Source organism: Eulemur rufifrons, chromosome 9 (genome assembly GCF_041146395.1).
Source record: "Eulemur rufifrons isolate Redbay chromosome 9, OSU_ERuf_1, whole genome shotgun sequence".
NCBI lineage: Eukaryota > Metazoa > Chordata > Mammalia > Primates > Lemuridae > Eulemur > Eulemur rufifrons.
Window position 1 is genome coordinate 22,420,954 of NC_090991.1, and position 20,460 is coordinate 22,441,413.

Here is a 20,460-nt window from a genome sequence, read left to right on the forward strand (position 1 = left end):
AAGGGCAGAGTAAACTGAGAAATGAAAAACTATGGATAGATAATCAAGATTAAGCATTTTCTTAAAAGATTAATACAATCCACAAATAGTTGGAAGCATTATTTGAAAATTTACAAAAACCTAGAATTTAGAACAATCAATAAATGCAAAAACTATTTTGAAGTCATTAGGGATATATACAAACTGTAGAAGTAGACTATCACAGCTTTATTTCCTTTCCTACAAAATTCTATCCTAAGGGCTTGAAATTGCAATTCTCACTTGTTAGTAGACGCTAGTAGCTCTAAACAGATAAGGTGGATATTTACACAGGTGACAGAAAGAATGAGATTATGGAGCAGTGAGGATATTTAGAAGAAATTTGTTAGATAAAAATGAAGGCTGGCACATCTACAATCTTACCCTCTTGCAGAGAAATTTATACTTCTCACGACTCTGTTCTGCATTCCAAGATCACTGAAACATCCTTGTCTTTTGTAAAATATTCATTTTGATATATGGGGGACTTCAAAGTTAAATATTTTCTCTTTGCCCTATACACTTTAATATTAAAGGAGTATATGCTGATATTTATTCATTGGTAACTGCATTCAAAATGGCAACCACACCCATCTGTTTAGATTCTCCTGCAGGCAGGAAAGGCTCAGGGAACTTTATTTCCATCTCTATCCTTAGATTTAAAGGAAAATTATGATCAATGCCACTTGCAGATCTTTGTGGAGATATTTTCCATATAAATTTGGAGCCGTAAATAAAATTGAACTAAATCAATAAAAAAACTGAGAATTAAAAAAAAATCCAGACACTTACCAAAGAAGTGTAAAAACAAAAGCACCTGCTTCTGTTGGGTTTACAGGATAACTTTCTCCAACCTTTAAATGTATCCAGAGTTCCCACCAACACAGTGAATTAGCACTATCTGCTGTTTCCTTCCACCAAAATCAGTTCTGAAGGACCTATATACAAAAACATATGTAGAGAGAAAGGCAGCAGAGGTCAGGGATGAAGATTCAGACTTCCTGGGTTCAAATGCTAGCTCTGGCATTTATTAGCTGTGTGGTTTGGGGCATTTATTTGACTTCTGTCTACTTAAGCAAAATAGTGATGACAAAAAAACCTACCTTACAGAGTTTTGTGAGAATTAAATGAGGTTATATTTGTAAAGCATTTAAAATGTTATACGACACAAAGTAAACCTATTGTACTTGGGATTGCTAGATAAACATGGAAAGAAATGCCCAGAATCCAGGGACCCCGGTTGAGGGTTTGGGGAGTGGAGAGGGGCCTGTGAGAAGCCCCTGGGGGCAATGGATGCTAGTTGGTAAGTGGCCAGCACAAAGGCATGAGAATAATTAGAGAAAGGTGACTTTCTTGCCTCTCACTTCTCTGAGGAAATTGATGAAAACAGTTCAGGCCTCCCATGCAGGCGTGTTGTAAGTAAAAACAGGTGTATTGTAGGTAAAGTCAGGACAGCACAAACTCTCGGCTCCGAACCATGAGATAAAGGTTTGAGGGAAACAGGTGGGGATAGCAAGCCTCGGGCACAAATTGAACAGAAAGGGAAATGGGCTGTGACAGAAATGACCTCTTGGGAAACTAAAATCATAGAGCTCTTTGCCCTTCTCCAACAGCACCCTTGCATTTTACAGACCTTGTGCAAGGAAGGCATTTTTTTCAGTTCTTCCCTCTCTAAATTATAAACTTCCCCGCAGGTTAATGGCAATTTTAATTCTGCTTTTTAGCTCCTAGATTACGGACAATAATTTACAGTGGTTGGTCAGTCACACACTCACCCGCAGAGCTTGTTTCTCAAATTTACAGTTCCAAAAACTCCGGAAGCCCGGCATTCAGTGCCCTGGGATCTGTCCAAAGGGTGCTGGGCACTGAGCCCAGGCTGCGCATCCGGTCCCGCCCCCACAGAAACCAGGGCGGCTGTACTGGGTGGGGCTTTTCCTGCTTTCCTCGTAGAGCAGACGCACAGGTCGAGCCCGCCCGCAATCCCTTCCAGTCCCCCCCCACGCCCTGCTGCGCAGCCCTCCACAGTGCGCCTTTCAGGGAATTGGCTGAGCTACTCGCTGGGCATCCCGGAGAGGAGAGAAACGCACGTGGCCCGGGGTCATGGCGGCTCTCTTCTGGGCCCCCCGCCCGGGTCTCCGCCCCGTGGGGGGTCAGGCCAGTCTAGACCCCTGAGGCTGGGGAGAAGCGGGAACTCTGCGGACTAGGGGGAAAAAAAGAGCTGGGACCCCACTCTTACCTTTTCACTCCAGCGCGTCCGAGGTCCCCGTCGCGTTTGCCTGGAGGCGCGGGCCTCTGGTCCTTATATACCAGCGCTGGTGCTGACGCCGCGGGTGGACTGACCAATCGGAGTGTCTAACAAAGCCCGGGAAACTTTGCCCCCTTTTGAAAAGAAGCGCCAACTTCGTGCTTGCCTTTGGGAGGAGGGGACGGTTCCCAGTTTCCTTTTGCTTCTCGCCTCCTGCCTCTTTCCCGCCTCCTGCCTCCTTCCCGCTTCCTGCCTCCTTCCCGCCTTTCTGGTCTCCTCGCTCCTCCCTGCCATATGTCTGTCGAAATTACAGTAAAAGCAGCAATAAAGATTATTCAGAGGGTGAGAAGAGCCTCCCCAGGCGCATGCAGCCGTCCTGCTCCTGCGCTCCCGGCGCAGCGGCCCGGGTCCTTCCTCGCGTCCCTCCTCCCTGGCGCCTGCTGTCCCACCTGCCCGGGACCCTTCCGAGGGTCCGGCCGAGCTCTCATCAGAGCGTTACCCTTCTAACCCGCTCCAATTGCCCCAGATCCCAAGCTGGGGTTCGGTCCCCACCTGCCCCGGAAAGTGGGTCTTGGAGACCAAGGCAAGAATTTGAGCCTCCGCTGTTGTCCCGGATCCCCCACCAAAATGCTGCAGGTGCGCGGATCGGACCGCGATCGGTTCGTGGCAGGGTCCGTCCAAGCTGGGCGGCCGAGGCGGGGCTGCCCGGCGCCCGCTGGAGAGTGGGATTTGGCGATGACCTTGGGCTGTGCTCGGGTCAACCCTGGTCACCGTCAGACTACTTGTGCGCTGAGAAAACCAACCTACTTTCTGATTGTCTGCCCTGTCACAGACTTCGCACACTGCCAAGTTTCTGTCTGAGTACTTGGATTTCGTAACTCCCCATGCTTTGCTGAGCGCCCAGTGGGCCGGCGTCAGGCGTGTCCCTGCCTGTAGATCTAGTTCCCGCTGGCGACAAGTAGCCCAAGGGCAGGAACAGTGATTAATGCGGTTAATTCTGGGTCGACAACCAGGCTCCGGTGGAAGCGAAAGTGAGAAAATAAAATGTCTAAGAGTCCTTCCCTTCAGAGGTTACTGCTGACCACTGTTAACATTTTATTTTATATGTCTTTCCAGATCATAGGTGTAGGTATACATATATGATCTATATATGTATATAATCTATATAAGTACACACATACATATTACACATATGTATATGTAACATATTTTTATTAAAATGAGATCATAATGTACATACTGTTTCATAACCTGCTTTTTTTCAATGACCTCCACCTTTCCATTTCAGTACATTGTCATGTCATCATATTTAAGGTTCTCCACTCTTCTCTACAATGTTGTTTACAGATTCTTTGTACAAACCTGTTCTGGTCACGAACCGTCTACAAAGTGCTAAAGTAAAAGACTGTCAGCCTAGAATTCTGTAACCATCAAAAAAAAATATCCTCCCAAACGGAGGCAAAATAATGACCTTTTCAGACAAAAAAAAAAAAACAAAAAACAAAAAACAAAAAAACAACTGAGGGAATTTGTCACCAGCAGGTCTGTCTTACCAAAAATGTTCATGGAAGTTTTCTTTAGGTTGAAGGAAAAGGATACCAGAATGGAATTCAGATCTACACAAAAGAGCAAGGAGCACCAAAGATAGTAAATATGCAGATAAATACAAAAGATGCTCTTTCTCACTGTTAAAAATTATTTTTAAAATGATGGTTTAGGCCAAATGTGGTGGCTCACGACTATAATCCCAGCACTTGGGGAGGCCAAGGCAGGAGGATCACCTGACACCACAAGTTGGAGACCAGGCTGAGCAACATAGCGAGGAGACCCCATCTCAACAAAAAGCTAAAAAATTCGTAGGACGTGGCGGTGCACACCTGTAGTCTCAACTGCTTGGAAGGGTGATGAAGGAGAATCCCCTGAGCCCAACAGTCAGAGGCTGCAGTGAGCTATGATCATGACACTGCACTCCAGCCTGGGCAACAGAGCCAGACCCCATCTCATACAAACAAACAAAAAAAGATTGTTTAAAGAAAAAAATAACAATGTATTCTGGTGCTTATAACATAATGTGGAAATAAAAATTGTGATAATGACAGCACAAAGGACAGAAGGGAAAAATTAGCATATATTGCTTTAAAGTTCTTTCATTATATATGAAGTCATATAATATCATTTAATTATGATAAGTTGAAGATGCCTATTTTAATCCCTAAAGCTACTAGTAAAAGAATTAGAACAAAAATATATAGATAACAAGCTAACAAAGGAGTTTTTCTTGGGCCTCTTATTTTCTTTCTGTTTTTACAAAAATTTTAAGTTTTACCTGTTTTTGCTTTACAAACATACAATTGACTTTGTATGCCTATTTTTCACCAACTTCATTAAGCTTTTTAGTTAACTTTCATGATTGATCTATATATTCTTTTAGGTACTCTAAGAATATAATAATATCAAATGTACATAATGACAGTTTTATTTTTCTTTTCTAATCTACATACTTTTCTCTTATTCCCTTTCTTTTATGATTGCATTGGCCAGGACTTCCAGTACAATGTTAAATGAAAGACTGATACCCAAAGATACAACCAAACAATACTAAAATCCCATGCTTGGGGGTCCATTTCCTGGGATCACTCTAGAGAATAATTTCTATACTAGTCAGGGTCCTGCCAGAAGACCAGTTATTTTGAAGAGAGAGATTTTAAAATAGAGAACTATTCCCTAGGTATAAAGACTTTTAAATTAGATAACGGAAAAGGCAGAGAGGTAACACCAAGATATTATGGAGGTAACTACAGCCAAGAGCCACTACCCTTAGGGCTGGAGGAATAAATGGAAGAGTCTTTGAGGGAACATAAGGCAACCGCTGTGAGTGTTGGGGAAAAGATTAAGAAAAGATCTCAAAGGTGTTTATGGGAAAGTTTATAAAACTTTATTGAAAGATGATAAATAAATACATTAAGTCATATATCATGTCCATGCATTGGAAGACTCAAGATATGAAAGACATCAATTCTTCCCAAATTGATTAGTACATCTACTGAGTTCCATTTTAAATCCCAACAGTATTTTCATGGAACTTGACATACTGATTATAAGTTTATGTGTAAGAGCCAAGATACTTCTAAAACAGGGTGTGTACAGATACCAAATTTTACTATAAAATAATAGTAATTAGACAAATAGAGCAACAATGGAATAACATATAGAGCCTATAATTGATTCACTTGCTTATGGATAATCTAGGACAGAGTTGGCACTGCAGATCAGCGGAGAGAGGAGAGATTTTTGTAAATTGTGCTGAGAAATCTCGTGTTCCCATAAGAAATAAAATTAATTCGCATCCCTCACTCCAAAATCAATTCTGGTAGAATAAAAACATAAATGTAAATATGTCTTTGGATATCATGCACTGAGAAGGATATAATAGCCCATCCATGGTGTTCTTGCCAAAATGCATAACCTAAATCTTATCATGAGGAACATGAGATGACCCAAATTCAGAGATATTCTGCAAGGTAATAGGTTTATCCTCTTCAACAGTGGCAAGCATATGAGACAAAGACTGAGAAATGGTTCCACATAAAATGAGATTTAAAAGAAGTAAAAGTTAAACGTAATGTGTGATCCTAGATCAAATCTTAGACCAGAAGTTTTTTTTTTTCTTTGCCATAAGGACATTTGTGGGACAATTGATAAAATTCAAGTAAGGTCTATAGAGTGGATAATAGTATTGTATCAATGTTAATTTCCTGATTTTTGATGATGGTACTGTGAATTTTCTTATTTTTAGGAAACACCCACTGAAGTAAGTTAGAGGTAAGTTAGTATCATGTCTGCTACTTGCTTGCAAATGTGTCAGAAAAAGATGGCAGTAGAAGGAGGCACAGGGACCAAGAGAGATAAGACCATCAGGATCATCTATGGTCAAACGACTCTGGACACATGACATCTAATACCTAATTTTAAATATTCACATTTCACTATGCTCAAGACTTTACTAAGTTTTGCTAACAGTAGGGCCAGGTGTTGGGTATAATTTGGGAAACACTTGTTAACATCTTGCTTAAACTCCACGTCTGTTGTGGATCCAATTTGGCTCTACTCTTCATCATTGTCATTCCAGGACCCAGCTGACTCTGGCTTATTGCCCATCTTATATCAGAAGGAAAATAGAACATGGCAGAACCACTCAGTGACTCTTAAAAATTCTGCTCAGAAGTAACACACATTATGTCTGCTTACATATCATGGGTCATAACAAGGCACATTACCAAGCCTGACACCAATGGGGCAGAGAATATGATCTGCTTCTGGGGGCTGGACACCAACCTTATTGAACCATATTGCAATTTGCCACACCAACCTCTGCTCCAAGAAGGCTGTACCAGATTCTGGCATCTTGTCCACAATTCAGCCAGCAGAAAAGAAAGGAAGAGAAGTCAAACCTTTCTTTTTAAGGGCACAATGCGAAAATTACATACATTAACTTCCAATCACATCCCATTGGCCATACCTTGGGAACAAGCCATATCTAACTGCTCAAGAGCACGGGAAATAGTTTGTGGGTTTGGATTTGGGTTGTTTTCTTTTAATCCTTCTCCCCCCTCCAAAAAAAAGGAACACATAGTTTTTATCTGGGCATCCCTATCATGCATGTGTGTTTAATATAACCTAATAATGTTTGTCTCTTACTTGGAGAATTTAGTCTAAACACTGTCGAATAAGTATCACTAACCCATTCTAGCCACCTGCTCTGCGCAGCCCTCATGGCTGATGTGGAAGATGACAGGAGCCCTGTGCCCTGTCAGTGCAATAAGGTAAGGACAGCCAAACAATCTTGAAGAACAATAAAGCTCTAGTATTACAGCAAGGTGACATGGCACAAGAATAGACCAACAGATTAATGGAACAGAAGAGAATCCAGAAACACAATTTATAGTCACCCACTTAGGACCCAGGAGGGAGCAAGCTGGAGAAGGGGAGGACTTCAGGGAGATGGGAAAACTGACACCAGGGAGAAGAGTGATGCAGGATTGTCCAAATGCAGGGTGGGATCCTGTCTTTATTTAACATTTTAATATTTTATCCATCACGGATTTTTGTATTAATGTTGATTTTTAAAATATTGTTTATTTTCATTGCTGGGAGGTATATTTTGTGTGTGTGCCCCATAAAGTTTTGCACTGGAAATTAGCGCCTCACTCTCCTTACCCTCATCGGCCCTGATACATTCATCGTTTTAAATGTGGTGATGGTTTCAAGGGTTTACATGTGTGGTTAAAATGCATCATATTGTGCACGTCAAACATGTGCAGTTTAATGCATGAAGATCATAGCTCAATACAGCTATTTTTAAAAAGTAAACCTATAAAGAAAACAGATGGCAGGCTTGGTGGACTGGTCCTCTCTCCTAGAAGGCGAGATCTCTGTGTCCAGCTGGGCGGATCTCTCCCGAACCCGGAGGCCAAGACAACTCCCCAACGGCAAGCCCCTGGCTGGGGGACCTAAGACGCCTCCCACACGTTTCTTCTGTCTCTGCACCTTCTTTAGCTCCGCCTGGGGTGGGGTAGGGGCGCAGAAGCTGCAGCCCGCGCGCACACCTCCCTACCACCTGTCCCCGGGCTGTGAGCGCAGCTGAGGCTGTGGGCATTGGTGCCCACCCAGCCATATTCTAGGCGAACCAGGATTAGACCGGATCTTACCCCAGGGGACGCTGGCCTTCTGGCTCACTAACCACTAGTCAGGCTTAGTACCCCCAGACCTGCCAGGATGAAGGGAGAATCTGAAGCTCCCAGCGTTAGGGACAGAGGCGAAACCTCATTTGCAAAACAAACAAAAAGAAAACACACACACAAAAACAAACAAACAAACAAAAACACCTAAAGAATCTACCCAGAGTTCTGGAGCACATTTAAATTTCCCCCTCGAAACCTAGGGGAGTCCTGAGTTCCAGCCCGGTGCCGGCTCAGAGCGAGGTCACGCCAGGAGCTGCCGTCACGGCGGGGGAGGGGAGCAACCCTGGGAGCTAAGGACCCGTCCAGTTACTGGGGACACGTCCTGGCAACACGGCACCTGGTTATCCCTGGGGGAATGAGGTTAAGAATAATCCGTTAATTTATTTTTATTTTTATTTATTTATTTTTTAGACAGAGTCTCGCTCTGTTGCCCGGGCTGGAGTGCTGTGGCGTCAGCAACGTCAAACTCCTGGGCTCAAGCGATCCTCCTGACTCAGCCTCCCGGGTAGCTGGGACTACAGGCATGCGCCTCCATGCCCGGCTAATTTTTTCTATATATTTTTTTTAGTTGTCCAGCTAATTTCTATTTTTAGTAGAGATGGGGTCTCCCTCTTGCTCAGGCTGGTCTCAAACTCCTGACCTCAAAGGATCCTCCTGAGCCACCGCGCCCAGCCCTAATTCCTTAAATTTTTATTATGGGCCAGGCGCGGTGATTCGTGCCTATAATTCCAGCACTTTCCAAGGCCCAAGTGGGAGGATTCCTAGAGTCCAGGAGTTGGAGACCAGCCTTGGCAACATAGTTAGACCCTGTCTCTACAAAAAAATTTAAAAATTAGCAGGGGCGTGGTAGCGCACATCTGTAGTCCCAGCTACTCCGGAAGATGAGGCAGGAGGATCGCTTGAGCCCAGGAGTTTAAGGTTGCAGTGAGCTATGATAACGCCACTGCACTCCAGCCTGGGTGACAGAGCCAGACCTTGTCTTTAAAAACAATTTGTTATTATGAAATATTTCAGACGTATAAAAAACTATGCTACCACCCGTGTATCCACTACCCACCTTAGAACATGAAATACTACTACAATTGAAGAGTCCTGTGTATTCCTCCCCACTCACTTCCTACCTCCCCGCCCCGTCCCTCTTTCCCTTTCCCCTGCCGCTCCCGCTCCGCCTGCCTTCCTTCCCTTCTCCCTGGAAGGTTCTAGGCGGAAGATGGAGCCTCAGTTCTGCCCCACACCCAGGCCGGGTTTACAGTGTGCAGTTGGCATCTCTGTGTCTGCAATAACAGTGTTTCCTGTCCTCGCCGGCACTCGGGGAGTTCAGCGCTTGTTTTTCCCTTTCCGGGGGCAGGAAAGCAAGGCTGCCTCAGCCTTCTCTTTGCACCCTCCCAGACCCCAGCTCTCAGGGGGAATCCCAGAGACCCTGTGCAGGTGGTCACCCATGCAGCATTAAGTTACTGAGGGCTCAAAATGCTCTCAAAGAGAAATAGGACGACTTAAAATTTTACCCTGATGGTATAAACAGAGTAAGTCTGTAGAAGCACATAATTTGCTGGGTTTTCTGAGATTATAAAAAACCAACTGCACGGAAATGAACGTGTCATTTCCGTTATAACCCAACTCAGAACGAGGGCACATTTACATTCTCATATCGTCTATATAGTGCAGTAAATACTCTTCTGTGAACGGGTAGCAGAATGTCGGTATTTTGGAAGTTGCAAAGCAATCTAGAGATCTTGAAAATGCCTTCTCTGCACCTGTATTTCACACTGTGGAAAATTAGAGAGAAGATAAAATGCCATTTTGTATACCTTGAATTGAATTCATGAAACAATTTTAACAAAGCGGATTCCTCAATTAGAAGCATTAAATTTGATTCTCTTGCAATTTTTTGCCAAACAATATTAAAACCCACTAAACATTAGAAGTCTTAGTAAAGAATAGATTCTTAAATTCTTTAGTTACTACTAATTTCTGCCCTAAAATTATTAATAATTTGAAGGTCCTGCTTCTTTATCAGCAACGATACCATAGTTCTGGAGTCAGATTTTCCTATTTTTCAACTTGGATTTTTTAGAGAGAGAATTGACTTATGTGAGAAAGATGGAATTTTTTTTTTCTTTCAGGGACAGAGTCTCACTCTGTTGCCTGGGCTAGAGTGTCATGGAGTCAGCCTAGCTCACAGCAACCTCAAACTCCTGGGCTCAAGCAATCATACTGTCTCAGCCTCCCAAGTAGCTGGGACTACAGGTGCCACCATGCCCAGCTAGTTTTTTCTATATATTTTTAGTTGTCTAGCTAATTTCTTTCTATTTTTTTAGTAGAGACAGGGTCTCGCTCTTGCTCAGGCTGGTCTTGAACTCCTGAGCTCAAAGGATCCTCCCTCCTCAGCCTCCCAGAGTGCTAGGATTAGGGGCCTGAGCCACCACACCTGGCCAGGATGGAATATTTTTAAACTTTATTACTTATTTGCTTTTACATTGATTTTTTGCATTTATTTTATTCTGACTAATATTTATGTTTAACTAAAGATTTTATGCCTTATTTGTAGTTTTTTCAGGTAGAAATTACAAGATTCAGAGTTTTGAAGATTAAATTTTTTAATGCATTTAAAATTTTTGTGCAAGTTTCAGAGAGTTGTATCTGTAGGATTACCACTGAATGTCTTAAAGAGTTAGCATATTTAAAGAATTAGAGATTTTGGCTTAATTTCCTTCCTCCCCTCTGCCCCTGGAGATTCTTAGAGACTCCCTCAATTAGAGTTATATAAGCACTTAGCTATATGTTAAAACTGATCAATATACAAACATAGAATTTGAGGGACATTTATGCCTTTATTTTCTAATATCCTCTGAAGATAGGCTATCTTTCAGAGGAAATTCTTCCTTGAGTTGTCCTTGGCGTACCACTACCACTTAATAAGGAAGAGACAGCTTTTGCAAATGTATCACTTCAACATCAAAAAGGTTGAGGTCTCTGTGGGAGACACTGAATCCTCTAGGATTCTTCATTCCATTTACCAGGTCACTAGCAGTAAAGGAAAACTCAGTCAATCAGGACTTAATTGTCATAAAGCAAAACACTCCCTCACTTCCATCACATTAAAACTCTAACCAGTTCTACCCTTCCAACCCAGAAATACTTATTTAAAGAAGCTAGAACTACACTCATTCTTCCTGTAGTTCAGGGTTTGTCATCCTCCGCACTATTGAGATTTGTGGCTGGAAAATTCTTTGCTGTGGGGGCTATCTTGTACATTGTAGGGTGCTTAGCAGTATCCCTGACTTCTACCCATTAGGTACCATTAATAAACTCCCCTCAAGTTGTGACAACCAGAACACTCTCCAGATATTATGTCCCTTTGATGGCAAAATCCATTGCCCCGCCCAATCTGTTGAGAATCACTGCTCTAGTTTAACAATGAGCAGACTAATTTTAACAAAGATCAGACCTATTTTAATAATCCATATGCCAGTTCTGTCCAACAGAAATATACTGTAATCTACATGTGTAATTTTAAATTTCACAGTAAGTACGTTTAAAAAGTACAAATAAACAGGTACAATTACTTTGAACAATATATCTTATTCAACTCAATATTTTCAGATATTATTTCAACATGTACTCCATATAAAATGATTCATGTAATATATCCATTCCTTTTTCCCACTAAGTTCTTGAACCCAGGTGTATATTGTACACTTACATCCCATCTCAATTTGGACTAGTCTCGTAGAAAGTAGTCATTTGCCACATGTGGCTGATGGACATCTGGCAGAAGCCACAACAGTCAATATCAACAAATTCAATAAACAAATAACAACAATCTAGGTTTCTAATAAAATTCTGCAGTAAAAGGAACCAAAGCTTCTTGGAGAAACAGCTGATTCTAGGGCTGGTGCCTCGAATATACAAGATGGGCCTGGAACATCTTGCAGTGCTAGGAAGTAAGCACATGCTCAAAAAATAAAATGGTGGGGGCATGTGAAAGGGACACAGGAGTCAACGTGAAAGAGCTCCCAAAGGCTAATACCAGAACAATTTGAGTAACAGAGTAAGTAATGTCATGTTGGAATATAACATAAACTACTAAATAAATATACACAAGCAAAGGATTGAAGGAATAAGTAAATGGGGAAGAAGAGACATGTTGCCTATACAGAAGATTTTCAAATGATTTATGCAGATACTCCTCCCTCAAAGGTGGCACTTCAATCCCTACCCTTCAGTGTCAGCTCCACTTAGTGACATGGGAGGCAGGGGAAAGTGACTTCATAGTGGAGAAACCTGGTAAACACCTGCTCAGTCAGGTGATCGAGGTTAGTATCAATGATAAGACACGTTGATAGCATATCCCCTCGATGTGATGAGAATGACACTTCACCCCTGTGATCTCTCTTTTGAAAACCAATAATCCTCATCGAACTGTGAGATAAACATCACACAAACCCAAACTGAGAAGCATTCTACAAAATCCCTGAACAGCACTCCTCAAACAGATCATGAAAAATAAAGTCTGAAAATGTCTCACAGATCAGAGGAGGTTAAGGACATGTGACAACTAAATGTAATATGGTGTCCTAGGTGGGATCCTGGAAGAGAAAAAGGACATTAGGGGAAAACTAGGAAATCCAAATAAATTGTGAAGTTTAGTTAATAGCAACATACTAAGGTTGGTTTCTTAGATATGACAAGTGAACCACAGTAATAAAAAAGGCAATTGAGTGGGGGGTATACAGGAACTTTCTGGACTATCTTTTCGACTTTTCTGTAAGCCTAAAACTATTCTAAGATAAAAAGTTGATTTAAATGTTTCAGACTTTTATTTTATTTGACAATGGCTGGGTAAATTTTCAGACCTTTAATGAAGTAGGTCCCAGATGTCGAGAGCCAGAAGGCAGGGACAGGCAGGCACACAGCAAAACCCAACTGAAGGTGAATCTTGATGCACATTTTACTGCCTCACATTAGACCCTATCATGGAGTCCCTGGCCTCACTCCTCCCCTTGCCCCCAATGTAATCATGTATTTCACAGTACCATTTTTTTTTCAGTTTAATAAGGCATAAATTCTCAAATTTTTATTTAAAACAGAAATGCAGCAGATATATAAGCTAAACCTTTCCTCATTCATAGGGAAGAAGAAGGAAGCATCAGTAATCCTCTTTGGTCTAAATAAAAACTCATGGGGATTTATACATTTAAAAATATGATATTGCTTCAAATGTTATTACTAGGGCAAAAAAAAAAATCACTGATTGATACAATCAGTCAGAATTAGACTTTTAAAGAATTACTTCCACAAACATTGCAACAACTACAAGTCCAAGGATCTTACAAGACTAATTCATTAGCAACAACATTTATAAAGAGCTTTTTGATGCTGAGTTGTATCTGATTTAATGCAATAAGAAAGAAACAAGGACCATTTTCCTACTTAATCTGCTGATATGTCATATTTCCCTTAAGTTAAAGAGCCTACAATTTCAAGGATAGATAACTGGAATTCCTTGGGTAAACACAGGAGAAAGATAGGCAGAGAAGTCCAAAATTTACAATGGGGGGGTGGGGAATTAGTAGAATAGGATTATTAATAAATGGAGTATTAGGAGTGTAATATTCTTAATTTCCATTAGTAATCCAAATATCTTATTGTTAGTATTTAGATGAGTGTTTTAGAATGTTTTGTAGAAACTGAAAAGCAAGTAAGTAAGTGCATTAGCATTAAATGAGTATCACTGTTTTTATTATGACACAGTATCAGTGGTTTTATTTGAAGAATCATCATATAGCTGTATTCTCAGGCTACAATAACAAAACACCACAGACTAGGTGGCTTACACAACAGAAACTTATGTATCATGGTTCTGGAGGTTGAGATGCCCAAGATCAAGGTGTTAGCAGGGTGGGTTTCATTCTGAGGCCCTTTCTCTTGACTTGTAGGTGGCCGCCATCTCTCTGTGTGCTCACATGATCTCTTGTTTGTGGGCACAGGGGTAGAGGGAGTAAGCTCTCTGATATCTCTTCTTATAAAGATACCAATACTATCAGATCAGAGCCCCATCCATATGACCTCATGCAACCTTATTACTTGTATTACTTGCTTAGCAGCCCCATGTCCACACTGGATATTAGGGATTCAACATGGGAATTTGGGGGTGCAGATTGGAGTACAAACATTCAGTCCTTACAATGGCCCACCAAAATATGAACATCAAGGAAAAAAATTACAATTCAAGAATGATTTAAAATTTAAGTATTTTATTGAACAGTAAGTACATTCAATCTGAGAAATTGCCATATAAACTCACTGATATTTTTTATTTCAGCATACTATTGGGGTACAAAAGTTTAGGTTACATATATTGTCCTTGCCCCACCCTCCCCCCACCCTGAATCAGAGCTTCAAGCGTGTCCATCCCCTAGACGGTGCGCATCGCACTCTGTATGTATACACCCATCCCTTCCCCCACCCACATCTGCCCGAAATCCGATTAATATTATTCCTAGATGTGCTCTTAGGTGATGATCAGTGAAACCAATTTGGTAGGGAGTACATGTGGTGCTTATTTTTCCATTCTTTGGATACTTCACTTAGTAGAATGGGTTCCAGCTCTATCCAGGAAAATACAAGAGGTGTTATATCATCATTGTTTCTTATAGCTGAGTATTACTCTATAGTATACATATACCACATTTTATTAATCCACTCATGTGTTGTTGGGTTGTTTCCACATCTTTGCAATTGTGAATTGTGCTGCTATAAACATTCGGGTGCAGATGTCTTTTTTATAGAATGTCTTTTGTTCTTTTGGGTAGATGCCCAATAATGAGATTGCTGGATCAAATGGTAGGTCTACTTGTATCTGTTTAAGGTATCTCATCTTTCCTAGTTCTGTTCACTTTGGGGCTGGTATACACCTTTATAACCAGATTTTAGTCTCCAGTACTATGTCCCACTGAAACCCATGGAAAACAGGTTTATATTTGTTTTCTCTTGGCCTATAATTTATCTGTAAAGTGAAAATTAATGTTTACTATCAAAATTAAGGCTTGGTTTGGGCTGTTCTGAGAACAGACATTGGAGATTACAATTTTGAAAAATTAAATACCAGTGCTGCTTGTTCTGTCAACATGATTAAGACTCACTCTCTCAGGGACTGAATTATCTTGGTAATCATCCAAGTCCTGAATCAGTATAGGAAAGGAAAATGTCGAGAATTCAGGAAAAAAGTTTTGTTTCTGGTATGACCAAGTAAGCCCCTAACAGACCAACCTTCTGCAGATGAAAACTAAAAATTCTGGACAAATTTTAAAAACAACAAAGTATATGAAGTCACTTAAAAAAAAAGAAAAGTCCAGACTTGGAAGAAAGTAGAGCCACAAGATGAGTTTCTTTTTTTATGGCTTTTTTACAGTACAAGGCACAGGTCTGCATCGTGCAGAGTGGCAAAAGCTCCTATAGAAAACCACCATCTTTCTGTCTGGCAGAAACAGGGCAGAGCATGTGGGGCAACCATAGCTCCTGGAAAGAGTTGAGGGAGGAACCCTGAAAGAAGAACCAGAGAGGAGGAGGAATTCCAAAATCTCTAGCTGACTTGTGAACTAAAAAGAAGTTTCTCCCAATAGCAAGCAGACTTTCACCCACAGAAGTTTACATGGCAATTGCCTCATCTCATTTTGGTGTGGACTTCTTCCTAACGGTCACCATGCCACAGGATATACAGCTGTTGTCTTGCCCTGGAAGCCAGACAGACCAGAATATTGTGTAAGATAGCTGACTCAGGGGTTCTTGGATGGATCCCAAATACTATGTTCCTTTCCAGGCCTGAGAATCGCCGGACACTGTCCAACACAATGTGATCACCCAACATGTCACATGCATCACTGAGCTGCACAACCCTTTTCTTCCTCATTGCTCTCAGGAGCTTATGCTTGTATCGATCCACTTCTGTCGCAGTGCTGACAAGAACAGCAACATCCTTCTGAGAATAGCCCTTTTTAAAAAGTAGGTTGCAGGTTTCTGCCACGCAGGTCACTATTTGCTGCTCTGTCAAGTCTGTCTTAATTATTAAGGACCCCTGAATACTCGGAGACCATTCAGCTTCAAGAAGCATCTCCAGGGACTCAGGGGGGATGTTAAGTGGGGGATTATTTCTAATTACTTGCATTTCTCCTTGTAAGAAGTTGGCTATTGCATCTGCATTACGCACCACTCTGGTGAGCTCTTCTTTTGAATTCTGGTCTGAGAGAGCAGGGAGGCCACTGCAACTCAAGTGGCTGGTCTGGAAGTAGTCCAGAAAGATCCAGAGAATTCCTGGGCAAGGCTTAGCTCTCTGAGTGATGGTTTTTGCCTTCCCGTACCAGTCTCCATCTTCAGTGCGGAAATTCTGAGCTTCATCAATGACGATGTGTTGAATATCTTTAAAGACATATTTCATGAAGCTTTTCCGGGTCACTGCTTGGCAGATCTTCTTGTTACTGTAAAAATTAAAATGACAAACTCAGGTTTTCTCTAACTAAAAAAAAGAGGGAAAATTACTCTATTGTGCTCCCCTGAACAGTCTGTTGCCACAGATCACTTTACCACATAATTCTCAAGGAACAAGGAGACGTAGCAGATAAAATTAAACCCTGAGTAAATAACACTTACACACATAAGGTCCAACTGCTTACCCGACAAAGTTCTTCAGCGGCTGGTTCTCACAAATGTAGAGAATTCTGTCTGCCCCACAGTGAAACATATTCCTGATCTTCTCCATGATCTTCATGGCCATGATTGTCTTCCCTGAGCCAGGCAAGCCATAGATGAACAACTCTCGGTTCTTGCGGAGGTTTGTAGAGAATAGCTCATACTGTTGGGCTGTGAGAAGATTTAGAACCTCACAGCGGAGCTGGTCACTCAGGAAAGACCTGAAGCTGAGCAGGACAATCACGAGGGCCTGGAGCAAGGCTCCCACTTGCTGGGTGTCTGCCAGGCTATAGGACCTGGGGTAAGGTATCAGAGAGACTGCACCCCCCAAGCACTCTGTGCTGCTCGCAGGACTCAGGCAGAGGACCTTGGCGATGACACACACCTTCCTGGTGTAGCCCCCTGTGTTGACCAGCTTCTGCTTCAAAGTTAAGGCTGTGTGGGTGCAGTAGTCCTGCCCCCCTGCCTCCTGCTTCCCGAGAATGGTGTAGAGAATGGGGGGGATGTTCTGTGCTATCAGCAGAGCATCACAGATGACTCCTTCCTTCTCTTGCAAGTTCAGGTCCACTGCCCAGCTTCTGGAGAAGATCAAAATTCCCTGGGAGAAAGGACGCATTTGCCTATTTATTAACTCCTCCAGCCCCTCATGCTCTGAGAACAGCTCCTTCCAGAGGGATTCCGGAGTATATCTCAAAGGACCTGATGCCACTAGATGTTGAAAAAATAGAAAAGTTTTTAAAAATATGTTTGCACTATTTTGTATGAATCACATCTTATATATAAAAGAGAGAGTAAAGCCCCCAAAATAATTATGCAATTTAGGAGAAATTCCTTCTGGTGCACCTCTGTGTAACCCACACCCTACAAATGTGGTAAACTGAATGATGCTTCCCTTCTACGTATCTCATGGAGAGTAGAGTGTGTCAACTAAAGTGGAATTTATTGAACCTGAGAAAGTGAAACCATATATATTCAATTACTTTGTCTCTAAGATTCTTATTGTGGAATGTTAAAAAAACCTTTCTTATAAGCTAATGACCACGAAGATCTCAAGTAAGTAAGAAAACTATTTGGTTAAAAGTAGGCCTAAGGCAGACCTAATATATTAATTATCAGGCCCTTGATAAATGTTAAGACTTAATTAGGACATTTGTATTTTATGTTCTACTGTGAGATCTCACACTTAATAAATCTGATGTATGAAGTTAAATAAGTCATTTTCCTCCTCTAGAAATCTAGGTTTCTTTTTGTAACTAGGAACTCCTAGACAAATCTTGCTAAAAAATATTTGGGCAGGGGGGAGACAGGTTACCGAACATTGTCTATGGTCTTGAATGATTATTCTGTGCTTCTTCTGGGGCACTGGTGACTCATCTCCTCTAGTCCCTTCAAGAGAAATTACTTGTGGTTTCTCTGTGTTTTTATATTCTACCAGGCAAACATTTTTATTCTTTTTACAGATATGATTCCTCCATCTCCAAAATGCTGACCAGTAGTGGTCAATTATTCCACAGTACCCCCTTGTTTGCCTACACTTGTACTAGATAAGTGGTTCTAAACCCAGCAGAGCATCAGAAGAATTTGAGAAGCTGCTCAGATGCACAAGGCCAGCCCTCATCCCTGGAAATTACATGTTTATAAGTTCTTGGTGGGGACCTGAACACCTGCATGTTTAACTACCTCCTACAGTATTATCTGGTAATCAGCCAGATTTGGCAACCACTGAGCTATTTCTAAGGGTACCTGAAACTCATCCCCAAGAGGCTTGTGGCACCGTCACTTTATACACTTGGATTTGCAGAACACAGTCTTTCACGGATTTGTGTTTAACCAACTGTATTAAATCACCTCCCTTTCTCCTAATGTAAAAACTGATAGTTAGTACCTGGAAACAAATGTTGTTGGAGATCTGCTTTACGTTCCAGACCTTTCTTGGAATACACCGGTCTGCAAAGTGGAGGCCTGTCTGATAGGCTCAGCTGAGATTCAAAAGCCTTGGCCAACTCTGAAAGTAACTCTGAAAGAAAGAACAGTTTACCCTGTAGGATTTTGTCCCTCACCACTGGCATAGCCCACAGAAGGCTCTGTCTAAATTCCATATCACATGGTACAATTCAGGCCCAAAGTCAGACACTTCACCTTTCCTTGACCTTATGTCAATCTTGCCAAAGATGCACCATTACAAAGCCCTTCTTTTTGATCTTGAGTGGTGTTTCCCAATTCAATATAATGCTTCCTCTTCCATGTTTGAATAGCTCTTTCCTGGAATTCTAGTGACACTTAAAACACTCTCTTTTTAAATTCTAGTCATCATGTGTTTTATATTCCTGCACATGCACCTCCACTAACCCCAACCAAACAAACCTCACCCAACACTGGCTTTTGTCTCCCAGAGTTGATTTCATGCTAAACTGAGGTACAAGGTAATTGTCATTATGAGGGTCTAGCAAATTCCAATTAGAGAGTTTTAATAAAGGAATCCATTTCCAAAATTTCCCTTTACCTCTTCTTTTCTGGGAAATCACCGTTCACAATATATCTGATTTTAGCTTTTTCTCACCAAATAAAACCTTCCCATATATGAAAAGCATGGACATTTAAAGAAAGTAAATTTGAGTGGGTGTGAGGAGCTGAGTTCCAAAGAATGTAGAAGGACATGGAGATGCTGAGGGGGCAGGAGGACAGGGAGGGAGGCACTTGTTTCCCCTTACCTAGATCGGGATCTATCATCATGTCCACCCACTCCTTGGCTTTCAGGCTGCGGATGTCCTTGTCATTCACCATCCACGATTTGGGATCTTTTGAGAACACTGCACAGCAGAATGGCTCCACTTTAATCACATAGAGATAACCGTACAACTCTCCTCCCTTAAACACATCTATGATTTTGGTGCTGTACTCCACCCCTAGTTCTGAAGAGCAAAAGTGGACAACGGGCAACATGCAAATTGCTTTTGCTACTACACTTTTCAAAGAGTTACGGTGAACGTTTTCTTTTGCACATCCCAGGACTTTCCTACTCTTATCATCCACTCCTATAAAAAGATAGCCTCCTCCAGAGTTTGCAAATGCTGGGACGTACTGTGGAATTATAGTTTTTACATACTCTTGGATGTGTTTTGTAGCAAACTGTTTAAACTCTATGGATTGAGACTCAGGAAAAGGCAGGATATCACCATGTTCAATACGGTCTTTTTGGAATACTAAGTCAGCAGGATCCGAATGATTGAGCTTTTGATTTATAACATCGAGAAATTCACCAGAAGGTTCTTTCCCCAGGATTTTTGCTTTCCTTTTCTTCAGGAAGTCAAACGCCTCTCTTGAATGCATGGGAAACACAGAAGTGCCAGATCTACGGGGTAGTGAAGAACTGAGGCTGCAAATGCGGGGCCTCACAGAACTGTCTTCAGCGAAAGGGTCACTGCTCCAAGACTTAACAAAAATGTAAAAACGCCTCCCTTGTTGTTTGAACTCAAAGAAAGTCTGCAAATCTGAAGACTCAATAAGGTCTCTCAAAGACTGTTCTAAATCCAGTCCCAGCTCCACAGGACGCTCATCCTTGTTTGCAAGTTCCATGGGAATCACTCCTCCTCCTGAGTTTAATAAAGCACACACAGCCTCTGTAACTCTTGCCTTCTCCTGGTCTTTTTGAGTTTTCTGTAGCTTTTTTCTGTTTCCTTCTCCAAGAGTCACTTTTCCTATGTTGATGACCAAGTCTGGGTAAGACAATTCTAGCACCAGAGACGAATTATATTCTTCCACGTTCAT

At 41.7% G+C, this 20,460-nt stretch overlaps 1 protein-coding gene across 1 annotated transcript; it reads right to left on the bottom strand.

The window, feature by feature from the left end:
* Positions 1-15,632: 15,632 nt before the first annotated feature.
* Positions 15,633-20,460, bottom strand: LOC138392355 (schlafen family member 11-like). The gene is made up of 4 exons (XM_069483122.1): positions 19,404-20,460; positions 18,578-18,709; positions 16,677-17,400; positions 15,633-16,481 (listed from the first exon to the last, which is right to left on the bottom strand). Exons 1-4 carry the CDS (start codon positions 20,458-20,460, stop codon positions 15,698-15,700), a joined length of 2,697 nt encoding a protein of 898 aa, XP_069339223.1. The 3' UTR covers positions 15,633-15,697.

Coding starts and splice junctions, on each gene's coding strand:
- LOC138392355 (XM_069483122.1), bottom strand. CDS start 20,460: ATGAACGTGGAAGAATATAATTCGTCTCTGGTGCTAGAATTGTCTTAC. Junction 17,401..18,577: donor CCAACAACATTTGTTTCCAG/GTACTAACTATC, acceptor TTCAACATCTAG/TGGCATCAGGTCCTTTGAGA. Junction 16,482..16,676: donor CCGCTGAAGAACTTTGTCGG/GTAAGCAGTTGG, acceptor TAATTTTTACAG/TAACAAGAAGATCTGCCAAG.